The 16,608-nt window shown below is 39.0% G+C and overlaps 1 protein-coding gene across 2 annotated transcripts in view; it reads right to left on the bottom strand.

The window, feature by feature from the left end:
• Nucleotides 1–16,608, bottom strand: part of ZFAND3 (zinc finger AN1-type containing 3) — a 343,389-nt gene that overhangs the window by 232,498 nt on the left and 94,283 nt on the right. For both annotated transcript variants that reach the window (XM_081093918.1, XM_081093919.1), the window contains exon 2: nt 5,708–5,748. In XM_081093918.1, coding sequence (XP_080950044.1) covers nt 5,708–5,748 — 41 coding nt within the window. The remainder of the gene's footprint in view (nt 1–5,707; nt 5,749–16,608) is intronic.

Below are 16,608 nucleotides of genomic sequence, written 5' to 3'. Positions count from 1 at the left end.
ACACAGTGGAGGACATCTTTCCCACATAGACATCTGCCTTGCCTGGGGGGAAGACAATCGACACACCCTGCTGCAGTGGTTCTCAACCTTCTGGCCCTTTAAATACAGTTCCTCATGTTGTGACCCAACCGTAAAATTATTTTTGTTGCTACTTCATAACTGTAATGTTGCTACTGTTATGAATCGTAATGTAAATATCTGATATGCAGGATGGTCTTAGGCGACCCTTGTGAAAGGGTCGTTCCACAGCCAAAGGGGTCGCGACCCACAGGTTGAGAACCGCTGCCCTATTGGAAAACACCTTGCCCTGAGGCCACTTAAGAGATTAAAAGTAACAGCCTCTAGGCCAGGGGTGGGCAAACTTTTTGACTCGAGGGCCACAATGGGTTCTTAAACTGGACCGGAGGGCCGGAACAAAAGCATGGAGTGTTTGTGTGAACTAATATAAATTCAAAGTAAGCATCATTACATAAAAGGGTACGGTCTTTTTTTTTTAGGGCCAGATGCGGGCCGCTGCTCTAGGCAGAAGCAACTGCCCCGCCCTGTTGAAAAAACTCTCACCACACCTTAGGATAATTGCCTGGGGGCAATTCAAGTCAAAATCCTATTAGTCTGTAGACAGAAGTGGTCTCTGCAGGCTTTGAATCTTTGCCTGATCCAATTAGTCAGAAACAGCCTTTAACACTGTCCTGCACTAGAGATTGAGAGGTGTAGGAGGATCTAACCCAGCAGTGGGCAAACTATGGCCCGTTTGAAATGAATAAAACTAAAAAAAAAGACCGTACCCTTTTATGTAATGATGTTTACTTTGAATTTATATTAGTTCACACAAACACTCCATCCATGCTTTTGTTCCGGCCCTTGGTCCAGTTTAAGAACCCATTGTGGCCCTCAAGTCAAAAAGTTTGCCCAACCCTGACTAACCAATACATAGTCACAAACCCAGAAAGACAACCAAAATAAGGAAACAAAGAAATAACCCCCAAATGAAAGAACTAGAGAATTCTAAGGAAGAGATAAATGAAGCAGAGATAAGAAATTTATCTGAAACAGAGTTCAAGTAATGATTTTTAAAGTGCTCAACCGTATGAAAAGATATAGTAACTATGAAAAAAGAAGAGTCTGAGATAAAGAAAGACATAACACAAATAAAGAACACGTTGGAAGGAATACACAACAGATTAGGGGAAGGTGAGGATCGAATCAGTGAATTAGAAGACAGAGTTGAAAATATCACTCAATTAGAGAACCAAAAAGAAAAAAACAATTAAAAAACATGAGGACAGCTTAAGGGAGCTGCGGGACAAAGAGGCACATAACAACGTTAGAATAATAGGTGTACCAAAAGAGGCAGAAAGGGAGAAAGGAATAGAAAAGGTGTTTGAAGAAAGAATTGTAGAAAACTTCCCTCACCTGGTAAAAGAAAAGTCACACAAGTTCAGGAGGCACAGAGAAACCCAAACAAGAAGAACCCAAACAGACCCACACCCAGACACATCATAATAAAAATGCCAAAAATTAAAGACAAAGAGAGAATCTTAAAGGCAGCAAGAGAAAAAGAAAAAAAGTGTTACCTAAAAAGGAGTTCCCATAGGCTGACACCTGATTTCTCATCAGAAACTACAGGTCAGAAGGGAATTGCATGAAGTACTCAAGGTAATGGAAAGCAAGGATCTTCTGAGACCAAGATTACTATATCCAGCGAGGCTATCATTCACGATAGATGGTCAAATAAAGAGCTTCCCAGATAAAAAAAAAAAAAAAGCCTAAAGGAGTTCATCACCACCAAGATAGCATTACAAGAAATGTTAAAGGGAATGCTATAAGGGATTGCTGAGAAGAAACAGAGAGAGAAAGCTAGCCATATAGAATTAAAATGGCTATAAATAATTACCTCTCAATAATAACCCTAACTGTAAATGGATTAAATGATCCAATCAAAAGGTGTAGGGTAGCTGAATGGATACAAAAACATGGCCCAACTATAAGCTGTCTACAAGAGACCCACCTCAAAACAAAAGACACACACACAGGATGAAAGTGAAGGGATGGGAAAAAAATTTCCATTCAAATGGAAAAGAAAAAAATAAAAGCTGTAGCAGCAATATTCATATCCACAAAATAGACTTTAAAATAAAGGCCATCACAAGAGACAACAAAGGTCACTACATAATACTAAAGGGATCAATTCAACAAGAGGATATAACCCTGGTAAACATTTATGCATCCAATATAGGTGCAGCTAAATATATAAAAAAAACTTCTAGAGGACTTTAACGGAGAGATTGACAACAACACAGTCATAGTAGGGGACTTTAACACCCTTCTGACTTCCCTGGACAGATCTTCCAGACACAAACTTAACAAGGAAACAGAGACTCTAAAGGAAACACTGGATCAGATGGATTTAATAGACATTCATAGAACATTTCTCCCCAACGCAACAGAATATACTTTCTTCTCAAGTGCACATGGATCATTCACAAAAGTATGGAGTTTCCTCAAAAAATTAAAAATGAAACTTCCATTTGACCCAGTCATCCCACTTCTAGGACTATATCCCAAGAAATCAGAAACACCAATCAGAAAGGATATATGCACCCCTATGTTCATAGCAGCATAATTTATAATAGCTAAGATTTGGAAACAGCCTAAGTGCCCATCAGCAGATGAGTGGATTAGAAAACTGTGATACATCTACACAATGGAATACTACGCTGCAGTAAAAAAGAAGGAACTCTTACCATTTGCAACAGCATGGATGGACCTGGAGAGAATTGTGCTAAGCAAAATAAGCCAGTCAGAGAAAGATAAATATCACATGATCTCATTTGTGGAATATAATGAACAACATAAACTGATGAACAAATATAGAGCCAGAGGGAAAAAATATATAATGGAATATAATAGAAGTAATCCTGTTATTTGCAGATTTTTAGTATTTCCTACAACTTCTGAGATATCATATTATGTTAGTACAGTTTTGGTAATATTACACTTGAAATCCTTTTATTCTTGAAATATTAGTGTTTATTGCATGTAATATTATTATATATAAAATCATTTTTCTTGAATAATTGGTATTTACTGCATATAACATTATCATATTTAAAATCATTTTTCTTGAGATAAAAAAAATGCTTCATCTTAAAAACAGAAGCTGCCTTTCTTCTGGGAAAAGATGATTTGAAAAATCAAGGTATGAGAAACATACTGATTCCACTATCTTCCCCAAACTTCACCATGCTATAAAATAACTAACTGGAGTATTTTAATACTATTTCCCTGATGGGTACACCACAATGTCTAAAAGGAAACCAACTTAAAAATTTCAGATTCACTCTGTTCCTCTTACTGCAGATCCTCAAAATTTAGCTGTAACTTACAATGTTTCCCTTTCAAGGGTTACTAGAATTAAGCCACTTCTATTCTTAATTTCTAACAGGGAATAAAAGCAGAAAAGAGATTAGAGTATAACTCCAAGCAGTAAGAGCTGCAGGTTAATGCAAAAATGTTTTAATTTACCTGCTATGATATAAGAATTTGCAACCCTGTTATGGAAATAACCACAAAACATTTTGTCTTATTGCTACTTTCATTTTTACTATAAAGTTTAACTCACATCAGTGAGGAAGCATCTCTTCATATCTGTAATTGTAGATATGAAGCATAAGAAAAGCAGAATACATTTGTTTAACATGGCAGAGATACTCCTAGAAGTTAGATAAAAACCAAACTTACCTTTTAAAGACCTCAAGTATCTGACAAATTCTAAACGTTTAACAGATACAAACTGTCAGCCCTCTCAACTCCTTCCACTTACCCCCTAGTTTAGACATAAATGCAAAGGTCTAAAGCTTATACTATAATTATTTTGGCGCTCAAACGGCATAATGAATAGAAGATAAAAATTGACAAAAATTCTCCCCTTTACCAAACTCTAGCTAGGATCCTCTTGAGCCCTTTCTCAACTAAGCCTCAACCTTGGCCTATAAAAACTACAGACTCTTACCACAAATGATTTCATCTATTCCTCTCCCCCAACAGTAGAAGATTTAAACAAACACTAACAGTTTCTAACAGCTCAAGGCCCCATCCCTAGGTTGACTAGCCCCGCTTTAAGTGCCTGCCTAGGAAAGCTCTGGGTTGCCAAAAGAATTTAAGGTTTGTTATAACCAACATCTGACTACAGGCCCCAGAGCACCCTATCTTAGAGCACTTAATAAAAAGAGTTTACAACTGTGAATTATCCTTGACCCTTTGAGATGTATATGTATCTCCTACAATTCTGGAATTTTTGCTCAAGGATATGAAAGCCATTCCTTTAAAACAGTGGTTCTCAACCTTCCTCATGCCGCGACCCTTTAATACAGTTCCTCATGTTGTGGTGACCCCCAACCATAAAATTATTTTCATTGCTACTTCATAACTGTAATTTTGCTACTGTTATGAATCATAATGTAAATATCTGATATGCAGGATATATTTTCATTGTTACAAATTGAACATAATTAAAGCATAGTGAGTAATCACAAAAACAATATGTAATTATATATGTGTTTTCCGATGGTCTTAAGCGACCCCTGTGAAAGGGTCGTTCGCCCCCTAAAGGGGCCGCGACCCACAGGTTGAGAACCGCTGCTTTAAAAGGTGATCATCAAGAAGGGGAGGGTCTCAGTCCCTGTCTCTGTAGAATAGAATCTTAACTTCCATGGTTGTCAGCTAAGAGGCACCTCCCCCACCTTATCATTTACACTGACCAAACCCTTTGTAATTTGTCACTTCCCTGACTCTATTGAGCCAAGATAGCAAACCCTGTCTAGTCCCTCACCTTTTAAAATAACCAGTCCCTCTGCACAAATCCAGTTCAGTTCACACAGGACTTTGTATTGTAGCAGTAAATTACTCATTAAGAGCTGTCCTTACCACTTTAACTAGTGTCCAACTTTGTTTATCTTTGACAAAAATAAAGTAATAAATAGAAGGAACATTACGTTAAGTTAAACATATCTCAATTAAAAGATTGAAAGGAAAAACATATCTCAAGTAGTAAAGACTTAGTTACTTTATATAAGATCATTTGGATATAAAGTTCTTTTTTTAAAAAAAAAGCATGAAGGCTGCAACTTCATGAAGGGATCATAAATTCAGGGAGTCAACCAATCAACATTTGGAGCTGGAAAGAACACCTGGTAAACATCAAACCCCAACCCTTCATGTTACAAATGATGAATCTAATGCCCAAAGAGATTAAGTGACTTACCCAAGGTGATTTAAATGAGGGACTGGATTAGAAAAGGCTAATTCAGCATGATTGTCTTCCTGACTCCAATATGAAATATTCTTTCTCTTGCATTCTCATTGGTAAAGGCAACATTCACCATTAATCATTCAAGGTCAAACATGAAGATATATTACCCTAGTACAATGTGAGTTTTTACAATTCCACTATACACCACAACTGTACATCAAGGACAGTTTGTTTGATGCAAGTACACATAAGATTTCATTTCATTCGGGGAGGCTATTTCAATAGTCCTAGGGAAATATATGAAGCACCTTGGTGAAGAGAAATTGCTTTCACACACAAACAAAGAAACAAATCCCCATGCATAAGCCCAAAGGAGGGCCAAATGATGTAGCTAGTCTTAGGAACAACCAAAAGAAGAAAAATAAAAGTAAATAAAAAATCCTTTTCTGCACTTACCAGCAAAGCATTTGGAACAGAGGTTCATAGTCTTGCTGGACCTGGGGCAAAAAAGAAAAAGGAACAAAAAGAAAGAAGAGCTAAAAATTCAGTATCATTGGCCAGGCAACCACACTAATAAACTAATAATAAATCCCCAACCAGCCACACCACCCCAACAAAACACAATACTTTTTGTTTGTGAGTTATCCAATGCATTATTTTTTGTTATTAGCAGCTTAAGATGATGACACAAGAGTCAATTTCTCCCACATAATTACCACATTCCTGCTGTTCACACTGGAGCATATATCACAAAGTTATCACTATAATGAAAACTTTGTCTGTAAAGGGGTAAAACTTCCTCCCTGTATACACATTCATTTATCTCTACAGCATTACTTGAACTTTTCTCTTGTCTTTTTTCCCCCTCATTCCACTCCTATTTCAAGATCCTGGTCACATTATGACCTTGCTGTTTAAAATTCTTTCTTCAGATGTTCCCAATAAAATTATTTTTCATGTCCTTTCCTCGTTAATAATAACTACTAGTCTCGGAAAAATAACTTGAGTGGGCACTTGACATGCATTATCGTAATCTTCCTAACATCCCTGAGATGGGTATTATCATATTGCTTTGCTTCTAAATGCATTTTTTAAAAAATCACATTAACATTTGTACAACCATGAAACATCATGCAATTGGCTACAAGGAATGACTAATTTAAATGAGAAAATGTTCCCACCACCTCCTACAAGGGGTCTTAAATTCAGAGGTCTTAGGAAATCAAGACCATACAGTCGCATGCCCACGTGAAAGATGAGCAGCTTGCCCAAGGTCACACAGTTGGAGAAGTACAGAGGGAAGTATGTGACCTCGGTACTGAGCCAACTCCAAAGGCCATCCTGCGATCCTCTGTTCACAACACAGCACAGTATGTGGCATCACACAGCAGCCCAGGCACAACACAGTGGGCAATCTAATCTAATAACAGAGGAATATGTAAATTTGTCCATTACAGCATCATGTCACGACCAGATCAGCAGGTTGCATCCCCGCGCTCTGCTCAGGCAGCTGCAAGGCCCAGGATAGGATAGGATACGACAGGAGAGGATAAGGAAGGAGAGGGAGAGGAAGGCAGGCCTACATGCAGACAGGCTGAGAGGAGAAACAGAAATACAGAAAGGGAACAAGAAAAAGATGCAGGGATGGAAAAGGGAAGGAAACGCGGGTGGAGCAGGTGCGCCCCTTGGGCGGGGCGCAGGCAGCACGGAGTGGGGAGCCGCATCCAGAAGCGGGAGGAGGCAGGAGGACAGCTGAGGCCTTCTGGGCAGAGGCGCTCCTGCTTCCTGGCAGCAGCGCCCAGGGCCGCGCGGGCCTCAGCCACCCTCACTGGGCCGGGTGTCCTAGACAGGGAATAGGAGCAGGACAGCAACAGGGAGGGCCGGGAAGCGGGGGGGGGGGGGGGGGGGGGGGGGGGGGGGGGCAGCGAACACCCGGCCAGGGCTGAGCTCTGGGCTGGGGGTTAACGGCCTGCCCCAGCAGAAGCTTTAAGAAGGGAAGGAGGGAGGGAAGAACTTTATAAAGGAGTCAGTAGAGACCAGAGTTAAAGAAGAAAAGAAGATGTGTGAGTAAACTGCAGGAACTATAATGAAAATCAAGTACAGTTGTGTATTGGGGACAGATTTTAAAAGTAGGAGTCAGAAAAGAAAAAAGATAAATGATAGTGAATAATTAGGCAGGTAGATAGATATTAAAACAGTGGAAGTAAGTAGAGAAGAATGTATGGGAAAGGTAGGATGAGAGAGAAAGAGGGAAGAAAAGTTTTAAAGGGGAGCCGGTACTACTTAAAAGGAGAATGGGAAGAAGGAAGAAATGGGGGGAGGAAGCAAAGCAAGTCCAAGGAAGGAAGTAAAGGAAAAAAATAAGGTGGGAAGGAAGGGAAAGGGGAGGGAGGGCAGGGGTACAGATAAAGTTAAGAAGGAATGTGGGGGGGAAGGAGGGAGGGTAGGAGAAGGATGAGAAGAAGAAGGATGGAACAGAAGTAGGAAATAACGAGGAAAGAAAAGTTTATAAATGATGAGTCAGTAGGAAAAAGTGTTACATAAAGGAGAGAGAGAAATTGTGTGGCAGGGAGAAGCCAATAAGAAAGTCAAATACAATTGTGTGTGAAGGGGATAAGATGGAAAAAAAAAGTTAATAGGGGCGACCAGGCCAGCAAGTGAGGGCAGTTAGGGGGATCCAGCTGGCACGGGAGGGCAGTAGGGGGGATCAGGCAGGCAGGCAAAATGGTTAGAGCAGGCAGGCAGGTGAGTGGTTAGGAGCCTGAGGTCCTGGATTGCAAGAGGGATGTCCAACTGCCAGTTTAAGCCTAATTCCTGGGCTTCCAGATTAGAGAGGGTGCAAGTGGGGCTGAGGGACCACCCCCCTCCTGTGCATGAATTTCATGAACCGGGCCTCTAGTCAATAATAAGTTGTCTGTTAAGTTATTCTCATTTCTATTTCCCTTCCTGAATCTTTCTCAAGTACTAGACTCATTCCGACAGCTTTCTTCCAAAAGACTTCTGGAATACTCTGTTGAATAATCTGACCTATTTACAGCCTCATTCCTCAGCAACTCCCTTCCCCATATTTTAGTCTTTGCCCAGAGCCGCTCCTCCACATGGATTAAACCAACTTTCTTCTGCCTCCTTAGTAAATTTTATAATGAAAGCCTTCCTCAGGAAGTATTCCCTGATGACTATGATTGTATGCCAATGTAATGGAACCAAAGACCTAATGGTTAGTAACTGTCATAAGGTGACAAAATTTGGGGGGTGGGGTTGGGGGGGGGGGGACCGACCAAGAAGGGATGGTCATTATTTCTCTTTCCCAAAGGAGATGCTATGTTAACAGGTGGATTTTTCTTTAAGACTCTACTTAATATAAAGACAACAAAGGCAGTAAGGAAATTTAAGCATCAATAATTGCATACAAAATGAAAAAACGGAAGATGTATTAATAGAGGAATCTAACATTTTTTATATGCCTACTATGTGGTAAGCAGATACTAGATGCCTTCAACCCCATTTCACCAAACGAGAAAACAGAGGCTCCAAGGGGGTATATAACCTGCCAAAGGTTACAAAACACGTTAGGTGATGAACCTCGTCTGCTGAACTCTAAAGCCTGTGTTGTTTTCACCACGTCATGCCTCCAATACAGAGGAGAGGGGTAATCTGGAAGAATGGTCCGACAGAACCTAGACACAGAACCTACACAGAACCTAGAGACAGAAGAACTTCGCTGGAGAGAACATGGCAACAGATCCTGGACAGAAACTGGCCACAGAACCTAGAGACAGAACCTAGCGAGAGAACATGGCAAAAGATCCTGGACAGAACCTGGCTACAGAACCTGGCTGGAGAACCTACAGAACCTGGATAGGACATGGCAAGAGAACCTGACTAGAACCTGGTGACTGAACCTGGCTGGAGAACCAAACCAGAACCTGGCTGGAGATCCTAACCAGAACTTCGCTGGAGATCCTAACCAGAACTCAGCTAGAGATCCTGGCTAGGCTGCTGATCAACTGAACGCTGCCTCTGTGTCGTTCCTTCTTCGCCGACTCTGTCCACACCTTTGGGGACCCCTGGACCTGCTGGGGTTGGACCCTGGCATTTTTTTATTTGTTAATTTGCATATTAGTAAAATATAATATAGCTTTGTTTTAGAAAGTTATTTTTCTAATCTTGTTTCAGTTGTGAATATGTATATAAATGTGCAAATTTTTCAATATAGAATTTATTCCTTACTATGGGTCCTGGTTTTTAAAAAAGTTTGAAAAAATATGGAGTTAAAATAAGAAGGTGCAGGGAACGTTTAGAAAAGATGCTGAGGATATTAGGCAGGTTACTCATGTGGGCACAGTGGAAGGATTTTAGGAAGTTGGAGAGGTTGGGATATGTGAGAAAGGAAGAAGTTTAGAAACATAAAAGTGAGTGTCAGGGCATTTGAATCAAAAGCCTCTGAATTAGAGCATTTTCCCCTAAATCCTATTTCTTCTTCACATTGGCAGTGGATAAAGGGAAGGTACAAGTAAACTTGACTACACCAAAATTAAATATACAGAACAGATCCTACAAGGATTAGGGAATATCTCTTGGCCCACAAAAGACTCTTTCTTTTTTCTTTTTACAAATTTTTTTACCTATTGATTTGAGAGAGAGAGGGAGAGGCATAGATTTGTTATTCCACTTGTGCATTCACTGGTTTCTTCTTGGATGTGCCCTGACCGGTGATCAAACCTACAACCATGGCATCTCGGGACGACGCTCTAACCAACCCAGCTACCGGCCAGGGCCACTGTTTCTTTTTCTTACGTTGTTGCTCTGGCTAGAACTCTTAGGACAATGTTGAATATTAGTGGTGATAGCAGGCATCCTTATACTGTTTCCGATCTTCTGGGGGAAAGTTATCAGTCTTTCCACAGTGAGTATGATATTAACTATGGGCTTTTCATAAGTGCTTTTTACAATGTCAAGGTGATTAAAGTAATTTGAGTCTTATCAACTTAGGCTTTAGCTAAGATACCTCAATGAAATGCAGATTAGTAGAAATAGTGTATTTTTTAAATCTGCATTGAAAAACATTTGCTCGATGAGACTGAGTGCATAAGAGGAACCACACCTTCCACTTGGCAAAGAGATCAGCAAGGAAACCATTCACAGCTTTCTCAAAATACAGATCCCCATAAATATCAAAATCCCACATTTCACAGCTCATCTGAATAAATATGTAAACCATAGCCGACGTAGAACGGAACACCACCCTGGTATCTTCACTGATATAACCACACATGACCTTAAAAAAAAAAAAAAAAAAAGAATGGCCCCACAACTAAAGATTTAATCTGTGGTAATTAGGTCAGCTCTCTTCATATGGTGAAAGCGCAATGCCTCCCCTCCAAAAACATATACCAGCAGGAGGGCAGGCATTGTACCAGTTCCATCTCATAGAAGATCTGATGATAAAGGAATCCCTTGGTTACTAGAACTCCGCCCAGGGAAGCAGGCCTCTTCCAGATGTATTGCCATCTCTCATCCATGCAGTGCCACTAGAGCCAGAGGCAACTTATTTCTCACCTCTGCTGCTCTGCAGTGTCCAGCAGAAATCATGAAAAGTCTACAGAAAACAACTGAGGGCAGCTCAACACCAATTTTGCTAGTTTTAACATCTGTGTAAGCTGGTAAGAAAAAACTGGCAAATAGCATTTTTCTCTGCATCCCTTTACCTCTCCTTCAGATACTTCATGTTATTTAAAATACCCACTATACCAATATATTACCTAACTGACATACATTCTTTCTGCTTAGAAATTTTTCAGCAAGATGGTTATCAGATTACAAATGAAATTACACTGCTACTGATATTAATCAAAACAGATGTCTGAAATCTGAAATAAACCAAATTTTGGCTATAGAAATAATGGCCATTGGTAATGCCAACTTGGATCCTGCAGGTCAACACTAATGAACTAAAAAAAAAAAAAGCAGGCAGAGGCTTCTGGAAATTCTGCTCCTTTCTCATGTTCAACATGTAAAACTTGAAGCTAGCCATAGGCATACAACTACAGACTGGCCATGGGGAAAAAAGTGTGATCAACGTGCACAGTCTTGGGACAGACAACAGAGTTCTCTATGTGGCAGCAACCATGAAAGGTGAATAGGATTTTCCTATGCCCCACTGCTGAAAAGAAATTGCTCTTACTGAGATCTACAATGGCTACCAAGTTTCTAAAACCAAGGTTTAGTTTAGTAGGGTGAATAATGACCACACAAAGACGTCAAATCCTAATCCCTAGAATTGACCTTATTTGGAAAAAAAGGTCTTTGAGGTTAAGTATTTTGAGTTTACCCTATATTATCCAGGTGGGCCTCAATGACATTACTAATGTTTTTGTGACAGGGAACGAGGAGTTTGGAGCGACACACAGAAAAGGCACTCAGTGAAGATGGAGGTACAGACTAGAGAAATATGGTCACAAACACAGGAATGATAAGGTTAGCTTCCACTCAAGAGGTAAAGAATGGATTCTTCCCTAACTCCTAGAGCAGCAGTTCTCAACCTGTGGGTCATGACCCCTTTCGGGGTCGAACGATCCTTTCACAGGGGTCGCCTATGACCATCCGAAAACACATATATAATTACATATTGTTTTTGTGATTAATCACTATGCTTTAATTATGTTCAATTTGTAACAATGAAAATACATCCTGCATTACGATTCATAACAGTAGCAAAATTACAGTTATGAAGTAGCAACGAAAATAAGTTTATGGTTGGGGGTCACCACAACATGAGGAACTGTATAAAAGGGTCACAGCATTGTAATGGAAGGTTGAGAACCACTGTCCTAGAGGGAAGTCAGTCCTGCCAGATTTGGGGCTTGTAGCCTCTAGACCAGTGATGGCGAACCTATGACACACGTGTCAGAGGTGACACGCGAACTCATTTTGGGTGACACGCATCGACAGAGACAAAAAATTGCATAATTCAAATATTTGTCTCTCGCAACGGCCAGAGTTGGGCATCACTCAAGTAATATTATTACTCACGTTACTCATGATCAATAATGCAATTCTAAAACCGGATGTAAACATGTACATCAATGTTGCGTAGCAAAGATACATAGTGAAAACATCCAAGATACATTGTTCCAATATTGACATTAATATAAAAAGGTTAAGAATTGCACTATAAAGAGATTAATCTTTACTCATGACATTTTATTTTTACTCGAGTGACAAAATGCCCAATTCTGGAAACGGCCTCATTATTGTCAACATGTGCCTCGGGTAAGCATCCCGTGCGTTTGGGTGCATTCGGCAAACGGACGCACTTGATCGCCATGTTCGTTAGGAGACAGGAGTGGGGGGGTTAGAAGAAAAAGATATACAGTGCAACAGTGCTCGACAAGACATTCTGCGTGTCGGATAATTGATTACAGCACCATATATTTGTTGGTTATACATACTACTTTGAATTGTTTTGCACCAGGAGTCAGTGCAACAACACTGCAAAAAGTTAATAGGTAAGAAACCTATCAACCTTTTATAAAAAAACGCCGTGATTTATATTTCTTTATTTTTGCAGCCTTGTGCTGGAGAATCAAAAAAATTAAAAAGCAAGACTGAATGATAAAGGAAGTGGAAGTAGCAGTAGGCGACCCTTTCAAGACATATGGACCGAGATGTACGGGATTGTCAACAGAAACAACAGATCACTGTGCACACTGTGTAATGAAACGGTAGTAAGCAGAACGTGGAATGTAGAGAGACATTTTGAAACTAATCATTGTCAGCTCTTGAAAAAAAGTATCCATGAAAGGAAGGAATACATTTCTAGGCAGCTACACCTCTATAAAAGTCAATCAAATTCCATCATTAAATTTGTAAGATGCTCTACAAATTTAACTGTAGAGCATCTTACAAATTGTATTGCTCACTCCATAGCTCAGCATGGAAAAGCCCTGTATTGCTCACTCCATAGCTCAGCATGGAAAAGCCCTCAGTGACAGAGAATTTATTAAGGAAACATTTCTAAAATGTGCACCAGCTCTATTTCACAATATGAAAAATAAAGATGATATTATTAAAAGAATTTCTGAGTTACCACTCAGTAGAAATACTATCAAAGACAGAATAATAGATCTTAACAAAAATGTACAACAATTAAAAAAAGACTTAAATAGTTGTAAATATTTTTCGATTTCTCTTGATGAAACTACTGATGTCACATCAAATGCTCAGTTGGCCATTATTGCTAGATATTCTGATGGTCTCACAATGAGAGAATAGTTGATAAAGTTAGAATCAGTGCCAATAAGTACATCAGGAAACGAAATATTCAGTGACCTAAACAATGATATCTCTAAAATTGTGTCAGTCAAGACAGATGGGGCACCAAATATGGTGGGAAAAAATGTGGGATTCCTGAAATTGTTTATGGAAGCTATTAGACATCCACTTGTACCTTTTCATTGCATTATCCATCAGGAGGTGTTGTGTGCCAAATCAGGATTCTCAGAATTGAATGATTTAATGTCAGTTGTACCAAAAATTGTGAATTTTATAGCTTCTCGACCCCTTCACAAGCGAGAATTTTCTGCACTTTTACAGGAAGTTGATTCAACCTCCAGTGGACTACTGATGTTCAATAATGTGAGATGGCTGAGTCGAGGTAAAGTACCTGAGCGATTTGTGGAGTGCTTTGAAGAAATTACGGTATTTATTGAGAATAAGGATCTGGCAAACTATCCTCATATCAATGATCATAAGTGGGTCAGCAATTTGATGTTTTTTACAGATTTCTCTGTTCATATGAATGAACTGAACTTAAAATTACAAGGTTTTGGCAAAAGTATTGACGTTATGTTTGGATACATCAAATCTTTTGAAAGTAAACTTAAAATTTTCACGCGAGATACTGAAACTAACACAAGTATTTTCCTCAGATAAAAAAGTATTTCGAGAAGGCCACTACAATGAGTGTAATGGAGTCCATATTTATGTGCCAGAATATAGTAAACTTGTTATTTGAACAGTTCAGCAAAAGATTCGACCAATTTAGAAGCCTAGAACAGACCATTAAAATAATTAAGTGTTTGTCGACTTAAGGTCAAAACTTGAAAATCTGGAATGAAATCGTTTGAATAATGAAGAAGAGTGCAACTACGAACAAGAAATTTTGAATGCTTGGAACAGAGTACCTGACACTTTTAGCGACATAAAAAATCTAGCGATGGCTTTGCTAACAATTTTTTCATCAACATATTTTTGTGAGACTTTGTTCTCAGCATTAAGTAATATTAAAACGAACAAAAGAAACTGCTAACAGATGAAGTTAGTGGCGCCTGCTTGGCCTTGAAGTGCGCCAAGTATGAACCTGCAATCGAAGAATTAGCAGACAAACTTCAGCACCAAAAAATTCACTAATTTCTAGTTTTTGTACCATTTGATTATCATTGTTTTTATTATTATTTTTTCCTAAATGTACAACTGTTTTTGTTTTTGTTCATTTTATACATATTTTTTGGTTGATTTCTTTGTTAAATGGCATTTAAATATATAAAATAAATATCAAAAATATAAATCTTTTTTTTACTATGGTTGCAAATATAAAAATATATATATATTTCTATATGTGACACAGCACCAGAGTTAAGTTAGGGTTTTTCAAAATTTTGACACGCCGAGCTCAAAAGGTTCGCCATCACTGCTCTAGACCTTTAAGAGAATAAATTTCTGTTGCTTAAGCCATCAAATCTGTGATAATTTGTTACAGCACCTTCAGCAGCATTCAACCAGATTCTTCTTTAAACTCTACTTCTGCCTTCTTGCCACTCAGATCCTGGATCAAATATGCCTCTACCCTCTAGTTTTCCTCCCACCTAACTGCTCTCCATTAGCCACCTTTGCTGACTCCTCCTCCACTGTCAAGACTTTATCTGGAGGTCCAAGGACTCGGTCCTCATTATCTCTACTTCTTGCTTAGTGATCCCATGACTTGAAATAACATATATATTAAAGATTCACAAGTGTTCACCCTCATCACCTTGCTCCAAACTTATATATATCTACCTGCCTATTCAATACTTCAAATTCAACATTTCAAACTAGAACTCTCAATACCCCCGAAATGTGCATGACTCATTTTGTCCACCTTTGTAAATGGCAATACCCTCTTCCCTGTCACTCAAGTCAAATTTTAATTCCCATCCTTCCAGCAGTCTCTCAGTCATACACAATAATCAGCAAGATCCATTAGTTCTATTTCCAAACAGACCTCAATATCTACTTCTCTCCTTTGCCAATGCCTCTACTCTGGCCACCATTAACTTTCATTGGATCTATGTAATGACTTTTTACTGGTCTCCACATTACCATTTTTGACCTTTCACAATTTTACACACAGCAATCAGAGTAATCTTTTAAAAACAAGATCATGCTATTTTCTTACTTAATGCCATTCAACAATTTCCTATTGCATTTAGTATAACATTCAAACTTTCTACCAAAGCCTTGAAGTCTCCTGATGATCTGGCTCTATCTCCCCTCTTCATTTCTTAGCATTTTGCTCCTCTCAATACCACATTTCTAACCACACTGGCCTTTTTCTCAGTTCTAAAATGTGTTGTAGAGCCCTTGCCAATGTTGTTCCCCCTCTCCTGAAATCACTGTATTACTGACTCTTTCTTGTCACTCAGGTTCTGATTCAAATCTCCTTAGTAGGCTTTACCTGACCCAATTTAAACCAGTCCCTCTTCCTGTTTTCTTTGCATCATTCTTTCATATCTCACCACTGACCTGTTTGCTTGTTGAATATCTTTCACCATGGGAAGTTAAGTGTCATTATATCTTTCATCACTAGAAGTTAAGTGTCATAAGTGCAAAGACCCTCTTGGTCACTTGATACTTAATAGGTACCCCAAAAAATATTTGTTAAATGAAGAAATGAATCCTGTCTTGAAGGCATGAACCATGAACAATCTAAGTAGATCTGAAAAATGTATTTTGTAAAGGTCATTCAAACACTACCAAGATGACAGAGCAGCTGTTAGTCTGTCATCTCTCAGGAGCTCTGTCACACTGTTTTAGCTACAACTGGTAGATAATGCCACCCTGTGTACCTGGCCATGATTTGTCACTCAGGAGATAACAGGTGGCAGGCACTTTTAGAAGTTTCTTTCCAATTAAATAAAGTTGGGGGAGGGGGGGAACACCGTAAATTTTTTTCTTCTTTCAATAAATGATGTTTAATATTTTCTGGGTTTAAATATATGCCCCTTTCACATAATTTAGAAAAAGAATAGAAGCATTTTAAGCAAAAACTAAAGATCATTAATAATCCCACCCCCAAATAAGAACTGTTAACGTTCTGA

Source organism: Myotis nattereri (assembly GCF_964212035.1).
Source record: "Myotis nattereri genome assembly, chromosome: 6".
Taxonomy (NCBI): domain Eukaryota; kingdom Metazoa; phylum Chordata; class Mammalia; order Chiroptera; family Vespertilionidae; genus Myotis; species Myotis nattereri.
This window is presented reverse-complemented; position numbering and strand designations above follow the sequence as displayed.